This window comes from Sinocyclocheilus rhinocerous, unplaced genomic scaffold, assembly GCF_001515625.1.
Source record: "Sinocyclocheilus rhinocerous isolate Xijiao unplaced genomic scaffold, SAMN03320098_v1.1 scaffold712, whole genome shotgun sequence".
NCBI classification, from domain to species: Eukaryota; Metazoa; Chordata; class Actinopteri; order Cypriniformes; family Cyprinidae; genus Sinocyclocheilus; species Sinocyclocheilus rhinocerous.
In genome coordinates this window covers 1,494,815-1,507,527 of record NW_015642789.1, presented here as the reverse complement: position 1 = coordinate 1,507,527, position 12,713 = coordinate 1,494,815, and the positions used below count along the sequence as shown (strand labels likewise).

Genomic DNA, 12,713 nt, shown 5'->3' with positions numbered 1-12,713 from the left:
GCACACACACACACCGCTCTCTCTCTCTCTTGCTCGCGCGCGCTGACAGTAGCTGATTCCGCATTACCTCCTCTCCTAGGTTCACGAAACGGTCGTCCATAAAATGCATTGCTGTTCTGTTGTAAGTGATCCAAATAAAGTGCTTTTGCTTTCGCACTGAAACACACAGCGTCTCCCTGACATGGTTGCTTCAACACTAACTGCGGTTACTGACACCATGCCTTCTTTCTTTGCGTGCACATTTGCGGCGGGATTATGCAAATATTTCCACATAGTGGGGTAGATATGTGGGGGCGTGTTAGAATGAGCCGTTTTAGGGGGGCGTGGCAGAGTCTTAACTTTGATAAAGAATATCTCTTTGGTTTTGAGACTTTAGTCTTTGCAACTTCAGGGATCTTATCTATGCACAATCAGCTTGTAACACTCCAAAGAGAAAGGAAAACTTGAAATCGCATCATATGACCCCTTTAAGACTGATGTCTCAGTCTGAGGTTTGGTTTTTGTACCGTATTCTGACAAAATATACATAATTTCAGGTGGAAAAAAACTCCAGAAAATAGCAGACAGATAAAAGTCAACCCTGATAGACTGCAGACAGTGGCACATTGACACAACACATGGATATCTTTTTAACTAGGGCTCTTTATGTTAAAAAGTCACGACCATTATTGCTGGAATGTAGAAGAGGAAAATGTGGGTCCATCTGACAGTCAGCAGTGCAGAAACTACAATGTTTCCTAATTGGAGTAACTGTTTTCCATGTGTATTTGAAGACATGGATAAGTATGGAATTAAACGTGCAGGTTAATCAATGGTCAATGTAATATGGAGATGGGAAATATTGGTTTGCACAGTGTCCATATGTTTCCTCATCCTGTGTTGATGAGTATATTGTTTTTTTTTTCCTTTTTGATATTCATATGGAAGTCAAATGATCAAAGCCAACTGAAATGAATGTAATCTAAAAGAGATCAGTCAGTGTTGTGTCTTTTTGAATTTAGATGCGTAATTTTGGTAAAAATGCTCATATATGAGATTTACTCCATAGTTCACTAAAGTTCACTCAGGTTGATTACAGTCTATACAGCGGTGTGGGTCTTCCTGTGCACATTCTTTTCCAAACTGTAAGGGAACAAACCTTAAGATGGACAATAAACAATACGCTATAAATAACCCATCCTTGATTAACCCTTTAACAACATGTAAACACAAAAACATATACAACAACAATAGAAAGCTCTGCTCTCCTGGCTGTTTGGGGTCATGTTCAGTGTCTGGGGGACTTTGGTTAAGTGTCTTAGCCTCCAGCATTGATTTCAAAACCATCTTCCCTTCACACACATCCTGACACACAAACAAACACACTTTATTGGCTATACAGAGTCAATAGTATGTTCTGAGAAAATTGCACCTGCACGTATTCACAGTGGAAATATTGTATGGGTTATTCCAAGAAAAGGGTGCCAATTAAAAGCAGACACCAACATTTAATGTCTTATATACATTCTTTAAACAGGTAAACAAAATTGTTTTTCCATGTTATTTTTTTTCCATGAAGATGGCATTTTTAAAGCAACATATTAATGCGTAGCCTATTCATTTAACTTGAGTTGGCAGGATTTATTAACGCATAAAACATTCTTTGATAGAATGTTTTAAATCTGAAAGAAAATTGCCTTTTCAAACAAGCACCTATTTCGTGGAATATCCAGATTACAGCCTAGAAGTTTCTCTTTCTTTTTTGACAAATAATATTTCTACTTTGCTTTTTTTAAAGAATTTATTTCTGCCACTTACCCAGCTGATTCCCCGGATCTGAGGTGTTTTCTCACTGGTACACCGATCGGGTAAGATTTGGTAATTATAACTCCGAAAGAGATGCATGTTTCAGTAAGGTCCGATGTATGAACAATTATTTTACTTAAAGATCATCTGTTGCAGCAACACATGTCGAAAATTACATCTGCAATAAGGATTTGACAATCCCTGCTTAAGGACAACCGGACCTGCACGCTGCATTCCTACGTGCGTGCGATCTCCAGCCTCCGAATGCCATTCAAACCTGCTGCTCGCTGTCAGACTTGCCTGCGCGTTCTGGACAATCCAGTCGAGGCGCCACCCCGCGCTCCCGCCCCCGCTCCCGCTCCCGCCCCTACCAGGGGGCGCGCCTCTCACTACTCAACCCAGCATCCGCATGGATTATCCGCAGGTGTTTGTTTACATCAAAACTGAACGAATTTTACAATCGCACATGGATCGCGGAACGGACCGAAACGGCGACATTATAATACATTATAATTCTACCAAATCCTTGTTAATGTACTACATAAAATCTGTAAGATTGTACATTTTAAACTACTAATAGTAGGCCTATTAGTTAGATGCCTGATATATTATGTATTTTTAAGCTATGCCTCTGGATAATTGATTTTTAGAATAGAGATCACGGTTCCTATGGAAGCCCGTTTCCGCCACTGAATAAAAAATAAAATTCCTCGCAATTCTGACTTTTTTTCTCAGAATTGCGAGATATAAACTCGCAATTGCGAGAACATATCAGTCTCTCTCCCCCAACCCCCCCAAAAATTGTTTAGTTTATATCTCGCAATTGTGACTTTATATCTCGCAATTCTGACTTTATAGCTCGCAATTGTGAGTTTATATCTCGCAATTCTGATTTTATAACTCGCAATTGCGAGTTTATATCTCACAATTCTGTGAAAAAAGTCAGAATTGTGAGATAAAAAGTCGCAATTACCTTTATTTTATTTTTTTTATTCAGTGGTGGAAACGGGCTTCCATACGGTTCTCCCACTATTCTGAAAACAAAACAGTGGGCCTAGACAACCCAACAAGGCTAATTTAGGCTACTTGAGTAACTATGTAGCCTATTTGTACCGTGGCGGTAATGCACCTAATTACGCTGGTTGCCAGCCGCCGTTAAAAGCCAAGAAGAAGAAGAAGAAGCCTATTTGTACCAGACCTCAAAAGTAACCCGAACCCGGGCCCAGGAGATCCATGCTATAGACTTTTGTTTTCGCTTGTTTTTTATTCTTTGTGTGAACTGTGAAGTAATAATGGTAAACCTTCCTAAAGTGGAAACTAAGTTTACGTAGTATTGAGTAAGAGGCTACTACAAAGCTACAAGTTGCTTATTTAACGTGTTAATAGTTTACCGAGCTTCTTTTAAATACACATTGTATTTTTTTTTTTTATTGTTTAACCCTTTCAAAGTCGTGTGGTGGGTGGTACCATACAGTAATGGTGTCATGTGCCATGGTGCTTTAGGTAACAACAGTGGCAGGTTGCATAAACCTCTAAGACTAGTCTTACACATTAGTTATCATATTTTTTAGTTTACAGATCATAACTTTTTAAAGACATTTACATACAAATGTAGATTGGAATAGTTTGAATCTTAAAAGTAAGACTGATCACCCCTTAATTAACTGCTACTTGGTCTGACTAGTTCTGAAGACACAATTTTAACATAGTGGTGGGTGTGTTTACACAACTGTTATTTGTGACGGGGCAAGTTGTCACATTGGCTGAAGTGTGAACACTAGCCCAGGTCTCCCCTATGGCTAAATGATTACCATATTCATATACCATGGTATTTTCAAAAAATTAGTTTTTTTTCTTAAAATGCAATTAAATAATATTTAAAAATCAAAAAAAATTATTTAAAAATTCAAAGTTTTATTTCAGCTTGTTGCCAAGGGAAACATTTTTCATTTTCATATAATTTAACATGATGTACTAAAATAACTCAAATTAAAACTGAATATATATATATATATATATATATATATATATATACATACAGTTTTTTGACATTTCTAACCATTTGAATGGGCATGAACGAATGATCTGTTAAGCATAAAAAAAGTTTGGAACATTATAGCAATGAAAATTATAAGATACAGCGATGAAGGTTATTAAGTGGAATAAAAACAGCATCTTATTCCATTATTTTCATAGTACACTGAAGGATTATTTCATCTGCATCCAGAAATGTAGAAATTTGCATTACGCATTTTTTTGCATCAAGCAGTAAAAGAGCAGGCAAAATATGTTTAGCTCATGCGTTTGACTCGGTCTCTCCTTCAGCGCTCTTATCTGTGTGTTCCAGCTGCATGATAAACCTTGAGGGGGTGAGGATCGAGGCGTGTCCATAACCCACCTTACTTACTAATGCAGGTGCCAAGGTTGGAGTGAAGGAGTAAATGAACAGGAAACAGCAGCACTGGCTTGATTAAAAATCCTTCTGAAGTTTGAATAGGACACATTTTACCCAACTCCTTTTTAAATAAGTTTTAAATGTTTACAGTCTAATAAAATGGGTTTGCTTAAGTGTTTGCTTTAGAGTTGGTGCATAAGAGAACAATGAACAATGAAAAAAGCAACTAATAGCTAAGTTTGCATGTCCACATAGACAGTATTAAGGAAATAATTGTAATTTTCTGTACCTTTTCAAGGGACGAGCGCAGAGACATCCGGAGGAATGTGTCTTCAGAGCACATGATTGCTGGAGCCTCTGAGGAGACAAAAGTAAAGAAAGAGAAGAAGTCAGTACTGTTTGATTCAATCTGCTCTCCTTTTACTGTTACATCATGTTATTTCCCATCTCATGCTTATGATTTGTGAGATCACATGACTCCCACAAAACCCAGTAGCAGGATATTGTGAACTCCGATGAATAGTATTGTGTTTGCTTACTGTTTGTTTCCATACTTGCAAGTTGTTCCAACTCAAGCTCTTTTCCAGAATCTAGTGAGCTGCCTCACTGTCTAGCAGCTGCTTGCAACATCCTAACTCAAATCTTAAAATGTAATAATTTAGTATATTCAATAAATGTATATATAATAAATATATAAAATTATATGCGTATATATATATCAAATATATGTTACTCTACACACACAGATTAAAAAATGTATATACTGAGTAATACATAAAATATTTATTTAAATATTTAAAAGTAATAATAAAAATTTTTTTTATATAATATTTAATTTATTGATATATATATATATATATAAAATATATTTTAAATAATATATATCATATATTTTAAAACAAGTATATGCATAAATACAAATATATCTTTTATATTACTGTATGTATTATTTTCCTTGTCTCTGTCCGCCATCAGGTTTTCCACAGGCTTGTCACAGGCTGTCTATTCTTGGATTGCCTTATCCTTGATTTTACGCAGTGCTGTCTTAGATTTGAGCTAAAGCAGGTTATCTTAAAAGGCAGCATATTTTGCTGCCTACTATTTGGAGAAACACTGTCTAAAGATGCTGTCTAGGTGAACAGCTCACAGGGATTGGAACAGCACTTATATTAATGCTGGTGTCCCATGCTAACGATATTATTATCATTTACTAAAATGTATTATCTTTTTAAGGAATGAATGTCATTCACTTTAATGGGCATTGTCCCAACTTGGGTAGTACTGTATGTCATCCCCACCCACAGGTCACGTTAGGGACAATCTTAAGACATGTCCAACCCTGAGAATGTCCATGTGGCTGGAGGTCAGGGAACATTACATAGTATTCGTTTAGACCCCGGCTATTGTTTCAGGAGAGTGGGCTTCCCTTCCTGGAGGACTGAAATATAACAACATTGAGTCACTAGACTGTTTTGGGGAGTCTTTCAGCCACTGCTGTTCCACTCCTCAGTCCAAAATGGGGGAATAACAAGATCTGAATACAGTATGTTGCTGCTTTTTTACATATGTATGTAAATTGCCTTAGTTACTGATTGGGGATCAAAACGCAGCACAGCAGAACAAACAGAAAAGCGGTTTTGTCTGTACTTGCAATCCAAGCTGTAAACACCTTGACAAGTGTGTATTAGGTCTCACAGATTCTTCTTTTGAGCTAAATTAGTTAGGAACATTGATTTAACACTAAGCACTTATGTGATAATGTGTTATGCTAAACTCCTGACTGTGAGTTATTAATGATTATGTGTAAAATGCTGTAACTGGGTGGCTGCAAAGATTCCTTGAATTTGCACATTCTTTGGAAGCTTTTCAGTGTTTTGGCTCTGTTCACCTGCCTTCCTCCATAAGGGCCCCACAAATATTTCTCAACTGTTGTCCTGGGTTTATTATCTCTGTCAGCACTGCAGTAACAGACCCACAAAACCAGCATCTCTCGCCAAAACAGAAATGACTGCTTAAGCGAAAGCAGTCGGTGATTCAACATGAGCATGACAAAGCTGTGCCTGCAGCTGCCTGAGATGCAAGTATATGGCACTTTTTTTATGAATGGTACATTTTGAAGTCCCATGACTGAAAAGATTTTGAGGGTCAAATCCCTTGAAATAAACCTAGCATGAAAATAGCTTGTTAGAAGCAATGCCTGCAATCCTTACATGGGATTTTTTATATATATATTTGGCCTGCACACATCAGAGGTCTTCTAGACATTTTTGGGCATACAAAAATATAATTTTGACATTATTTGAAGTCAAAGTAGTAAAAACATATAGTGATTGACTAATTTGTATACACAATGGCCTGGTTTCACAGACAGGGCTTAGACTAAGCCAGGATTAGGCCATAGTTCAATTAGGATATTTAAGTAATTTTTATAAACGTGCCTTAGAAAATAACATTACTGGTGTGTGTCTTGAGACAAAACAAGGCAGTGATATATTTTAAGATCAGTCAGTGCAAGTTTATTTAAGTTAAAACAGCTCAGACTTACATTTTAGTCTGGGACTAGGCTTAAGCCTTGTCTGTGAAACCGGGGGGAAATGTAATATTTAGTCAAATTTGGCCCATATTTTTCTCCCTACCTTTATTTTCTTTAAAGGGGGGTCTTTGTTATTTTCAGACCTTATTTTGTACCCTGTTTCTAGAAAGTGCCATGCACACTAGTATTCATGCATGCATTTGTGTGCTCACAGAAACAACAGAGAATACAACACTATGTGATTTGATGTTCACAAACTTTCACAACCCTGATCATGAGGTCTAAAACTCGCAAAACAGGCATTCACTTCCACAGAACAGTATTAGTTTTGTCTTACCGAGTCTGTTTTTCTTCTTAGCAGACAAGATCTGTTTAAAGAAGGAAAGCATTCTGGCGTGTATATCCTCCATGTACGTCGCACTCCACAGCAGCTAATGATATAAACCCTATGGCCGATGTAAATGAAAGTAAGAAGATCCACAATCTCTCCATTTGCTTTGTGCCTGACTGCTTGTCTGCATATATGAAAGTGTATTCCTGTGTGTGTGTGTGTGTGTGTGTGTGTCAGTGGTTGCCTATGGCAAAAGCGGTGCCAGTGACAGAACTCAGAAATCCAGTTCTCCTGCATGTGATACTCACAAGGCACTTGAACGTGTAGTTTGTATCAGATAGAGAAGCACAGGTTTAACTCAGATCAGATAGCAAGAGACACTTTAGATGTTTTAGACGGTCAAAATGTGTCTGTGTGCAGTGTAAATGAAAAGATGTGGATGCCTTTTCAGATATGAACTTGCCATATTGACAACATTTTAAACCAAATATTTTAGATTAAGATCAACTCACACAGATTGAGAGGACAATAGTCTATTAAGACCCAGTCAGTTAACCTAGTTAGCCTATAGTTAACAGCTAGAAGAATTTTTTGCAGAGACCAAAGACTTAAACTACTTCAGTCTGTGTGCATTGAATTTATTTAATACACGAGTTTCACAATTTGAGTTGAATTACTGAAATAAATGAACTTTTCCACGACATTCTAATTTATTGAGATGCACCTGTATACTTAGTTACCTCTAAAATATATGGCAGTGGAATAATTTATTGTACACCTCAAATACCCTATTGTCCTATTAAGTAAACGGAAGGTCATAATAAAATTTAAATGATAATGACTGATAATTATAGCTGCTTGAATTATCCATGATGTTGACTGACTGTCGAATTTTGTTGTATTTGTGTATTGTGTTTTATTTTGTGTAAGTACTTGTGCTGCTGCCTGTCTTGGCCAGGAGACTCTTGTAAAAGAGCTTTTATTTTCCTGGTTAAATAAAGGTTGAATATATAAAATATTTATTTATAATTTATATTTTTTAATTTACTAAATATAGAAATAAGTAAATGTATTTTAACTTGTTTATTATTATTCAACTTATTTAAATCTTAATTATTAAATATAATTTTAATGTGTTTTATTATAATATATTTGTGATTTATATTTTTTGCATATTTATTATTATTATTAATTAAAATGTCACCTGTGTTAAAAAAAACCAACAACATTAAATTATATTATATTTAGGTGGCACTTGCTCATGCAAAAAACATTACATTGAGGATCTTGTGTGTGGTTGCCAGGGTGTTGCTGTGCAGTTGCTAAGGTGTTCTGGGTGGTTGCTAGGTGGTTGTTTACTGGCTTCACAAGTCTCTGATATTCTGGTCTATAGATAAGTTTGCCTCCTTATATTTAAATCTATGGGAATATTTTCACCAGTTTTGCCTGTCAGGCACAAATCTTTAAAAGTATAGCATATACAATTTAAGGTATCGTTCTTGTTGCTAGCATAAAAGAATATGTTGTGGGCAAAAGTTGTTCAAATCCATAACCCAAACAATGAGCAATAGTGCTGCTTGACTTAGTGTGCCCTCTAGTGTGCATTTATAGCTGTAGTATATTTTACACACTTGATAAACTGGAGTAAATTTTGTGACTGTTTTATAGAATGTTCCATGAATCTTAGTACTTTACATTTCCATAATGTGTCCACAAATTAACTATTTTTAGTACTACATTTCTAGAAAACGTTCATATCACAGAGATTAAAATACAGCGAGAAAACCAGCGCACAGTTCCTTTGGGAAAGGGTGTAGGACTTCCTGCAACAAATCACAGCCTTTTGTAATCAATCTTCAACTCCCTGTAGATTCCCAAATGCTACACAATTTTACATGAAACAAAAATCACACACATTAATGTCCCGTTCACTGGAATCTCACGCTTCGCACATGCACATGAAGATTGTTTCCGTCTCTTCGTAATTCCAGAACACTATGTGATTTTTACATGCTCATAAATCCTGTCATTCCAAATCACCTTTTCCTTCCCATACCAACTAAGCGCCCATTTCTTAGAAAGAGAGGATCTCTGTGGTCCGTGGAGGAAGGAAATATTGTTTATATTGGAAGTCCAGTGAAATATGAAGCGATGAAAGCACCCGGAGGGAGATGGAGAAAAGAGAGAGATGTTTTAAATGCACACCTCCTCAACCACATCGTGTGTAACTTCCTGTCTGCTGTTTGGGGGCTTCTGTAAATTCACAGATCACCTTCTTGCGCTCGCCTGTCACCCACTAGTCTCTTAAATTTCCCAGCATCATGATGAATCACATGCCCACAGAACTTCCCAGAGTTATTTGAGAATTTCTGAGCAAGATTATTAAATGCACAACCATAGGCAACATTTTAGCTAATGTGTAAAACAGGTTGTAAATAAGGGTTGAATAAATATAATTTTTTAAAAATTGATTTAAAATGTAAATTGAATGACTAAATGACTAAATATAGAAATAAATGTATTAATTTAATATATTTATTAATCAATATAATTGTAATGGATATTTTATTATAGTATATTAAAATATTTGTTATTTTATTATATATTTTATTATGATTATGATGATACGATCTGCCTTTTTTCCTATCAGCACTGTAACAATGTTTTGCAGTCAGTTACCTGAAAATGTGTCACAATACACAAATAATTAGATTCAGATTTTGTTCAGAATTAGTCAAACATTCTAATTATCTAGTGAATCTATTCATAAGTATTCAGGATCAGATCTTCTACTCAAATACAAGGTAAATGTGGTTGCATCTGTCGGTGATAGATTTCATAACCACACTCACCAGTATGTCTGTAGATGATGTTGACAGTGTTTTCTTTTTTTTCCCAAATAGTTTTCTTCAGTGCCAGGGACAGTCTTGTCTTTCTTGTCTTCAAGGCGAGCACCAAATGTTCGTCTGTCTTGCGAAGTATCGATCTCTGAATGACTTTCTCTTTCTCTTTATCTCTCGCTCGATCTCTTAATGTCTCTCAGTGTTGTCTGTGAAGCATACAGAGGAAACCACTGAGTGTTGATCTCATTTGAATCGCTGAAGCCATGCGAGTTACCGGCCTCCTGCTGCGTGGCCTCTTGATTTGGTTCAGTCCTCTCTGGACTTTTATTCTGCATTAGCATCTGTCTGGCCGAAGATGTGTGCTCATGCTTAATCGACACTGCTTGAGATCATAATTTTGATCATTTTAAATGGATACCATTTGGATGTTTTTTTCCCCTTGTGCTGTTTATACGGTGATAACATCATGATGTCTACCTGCACAGTTAACTCATTACTATTGCACACTTTACACATTTTACATGATCACATTTTGTGATCATAAATAAATAATCACTAATTAATTGTATTTTATGTAATTGTATTTCATACATAGTACCCAAAGGCATGGCATTTTGTTCCTCGTGTATTCATATGCTTGAAGGACAATAAAGTGAATAGGTTGCAAGGAATGATGTTGAATGATTAATTCTGGGTGTAGCATTTCTTCTATTCTGTAATGGAATTTTATGCATGATCTGCATAATCAATGACGACGATCACTCCCGTTAGTTTTGACAACCTACATTTGCAATTGAGAAGATTATTATTATTATTTAGTTTTTTTTTGGTTTCACAATTACTGTAGTGCAGTGAGAATGAGTTTCACAGTTAGATGGAAAACCACCGAGCAGAGATCAAACAGATTAAAACCACCATCTTCAGTGCTGTGCAAACAACAAGAGAAACATGTGACATTATGTGTGTAGCCTCTAGATTTTTCTACACACCTTTCCTCTGTTTTAGATTATTACTATTTGTTTGTTTAGACTGGTTTATTTATTTATACATAAGCATGGACAATCAAAAAAAACTTTTTTTGGATGCATTCCTATTTCATATCTGATGTATTACCATTGATTTTGCAAGCTTCAGTCACTTTATGCCCAATTTATTTTTAATTATTTACAATAAATACGAGTGTTTAATTAGCATGCGTGCATAATGAAATTCTCAGCAATGAACGCACATTTAATGCATAATTATTTTTTGAGCACATTGTGATTAGCCATTGTTGACACGATGAGCATTGCAGTAATTATGAGTCATTCTATGAAATGAGAACGTTTTATTTTTACAATATTTAAAGTACACACGTGTTTTGCGAGTTTAAATATATAATTTGAAATACAAATCTAAATTGATAGCATAAAAATGATTCCGTTATGTTTCGCACATATGTAGTTGATTTAAATGCATTTTTTACATATCCATATAGTAATAAAACGTTTTGTTCAACTATTCAAACGTCCGCGACTGTGAGGTTGTTGATGGTTGCTATGGTGATACCGGGGAGCTCTTCCGGGTCATGCAGTCGTGTTTACGAATAAGTAGCGCTGCATTACATAATCTCTCATCGATGGTGTAATCCTTCGCTTCAGCCTCTTTTTACAGCTTAACTGCAGTACTTTATACATGATTAATGGGTCCATACAGGATCTACATCAGTGTGGGTTATGCCACTGTCGGCACGTTGGTGGGATTTTCGGCGTTTATCGTGTGGAATGTGGTTTATAAACAGCCATGGACGGCGGCGATGGGCGGATTATCAGGTCTGTAAATAAACTCAAGGCCACAGACTCATTGTCTTCAGACATCCGCTGTCAAATATAGACATTTCACATCCTGTTTCTTTTACTGTCATGCTTTTTAATTCGTTGTTATTAACAACGAATGTGTGATCTTGCGGTTGGGAAGATCTCCGGCTGTCACATTGTGTATAATATAGTCTGGTGCAGTGTGTGGTTTGCTATCCCAATAGAGATATAATTGGTGATTATTTTATTTTTTTCTTATAAGGATCAGCCTGTTATCTTCTTAAAATTACTTTTGAAATCATCACCCATAAATATGCAGATTTCGGACTATTTCTACCCAGAGAAAGAAAGAAAAATGTGTTTGTGTACTTTTGATTCAGCTTGTTTTTTTTTTTTTCAACTTTGCACTCAAGATTTTTCAAAGTTTTAAATGAAACAGATTATTGGAGTAAGAAAATACTTTTCAGTTTTTCTACTTAAAAGTTTTACTTTTAATTCAAAGTGTTACTTGGAAATCTGTAAAAATATAGCACAATGTACTGTATTAATATTAGGGAATTTTCCAAATGTATTATTTTACATGTGTTTTACCTGTATTTTGAATTTTGCACTTAATTGCATTGTGTTTTAGGGTTAACGAAAATGTCCATAAAATTATTGGATAATGTCAGAAAATTACCAGTACATTTTCTATTTCTTTTTCATTCTTTATTATTATTATTATTATTATTATTTTCACAGCATACTGTACACCAAATTTGTTTTTTCAATGTATGGATGTGTGTATCTTATGGGTTTAAATCTCCAGGAGTTCTGGCACTCTGGGCACTGGTCACCCACATTATGTACATTCAGGACTACTGGCGCACATGGCTGAAGGGACTCAAGTTCTTCATGTTTGTTAGTTCCGTCTTCTCCCTCCTGGCTGTTGCTGCTTTTGCCACATTCATAGCTTTGGCTATTATAGAAAAGCAATGTAAGTATCTTCACATGGACAGCTTTGTCTAATAAAATATCATCCCCCCCCCCC

The 12,713-nt window shown here is 35.8% G+C and overlaps 2 protein-coding genes across 2 annotated transcripts in view; one reads left to right on the top strand and one right to left on the bottom strand.

Annotated features, from left to right (window-relative positions):
• Window positions 1-7,216, bottom strand: part of LOC107756413 (rap guanine nucleotide exchange factor 3-like) — a 41,798-nt gene extending 34,582 nt beyond the window's left edge. Inside the window, exons 1-2 of the mRNA XM_016573508.1 lie at window positions 7,051-7,216; window positions 4,470-4,537 (exon numbers count right to left, since the gene is read on the bottom strand). Of these exons, the coding sequence (XP_016428994.1) occupies window positions 4,470-4,537; window positions 7,051-7,123 (141 nt within the window). The 5' untranslated portion in view covers window positions 7,124-7,216. The remainder of the gene's footprint in view (window positions 1-4,469; window positions 4,538-7,050) is intronic.
• Window positions 7,217-11,471: 4,255 nt separating this feature from the next.
• The window catches only part of LOC107756371 (heme transporter hrg1-B-like), a 2,010-nt gene continuing 768 nt past the window's right edge, over window positions 11,472-12,713 (top strand). Inside the window, exons 1-2 of the mRNA XM_016573421.1 lie at window positions 11,472-11,698; window positions 12,492-12,659. Coding sequence (XP_016428907.1) covers window positions 11,569-11,698; window positions 12,492-12,659 — 298 coding nt within the window. The 5' untranslated portion in view covers window positions 11,472-11,568. The remainder of the gene's footprint in view (window positions 11,699-12,491; window positions 12,660-12,713) is intronic.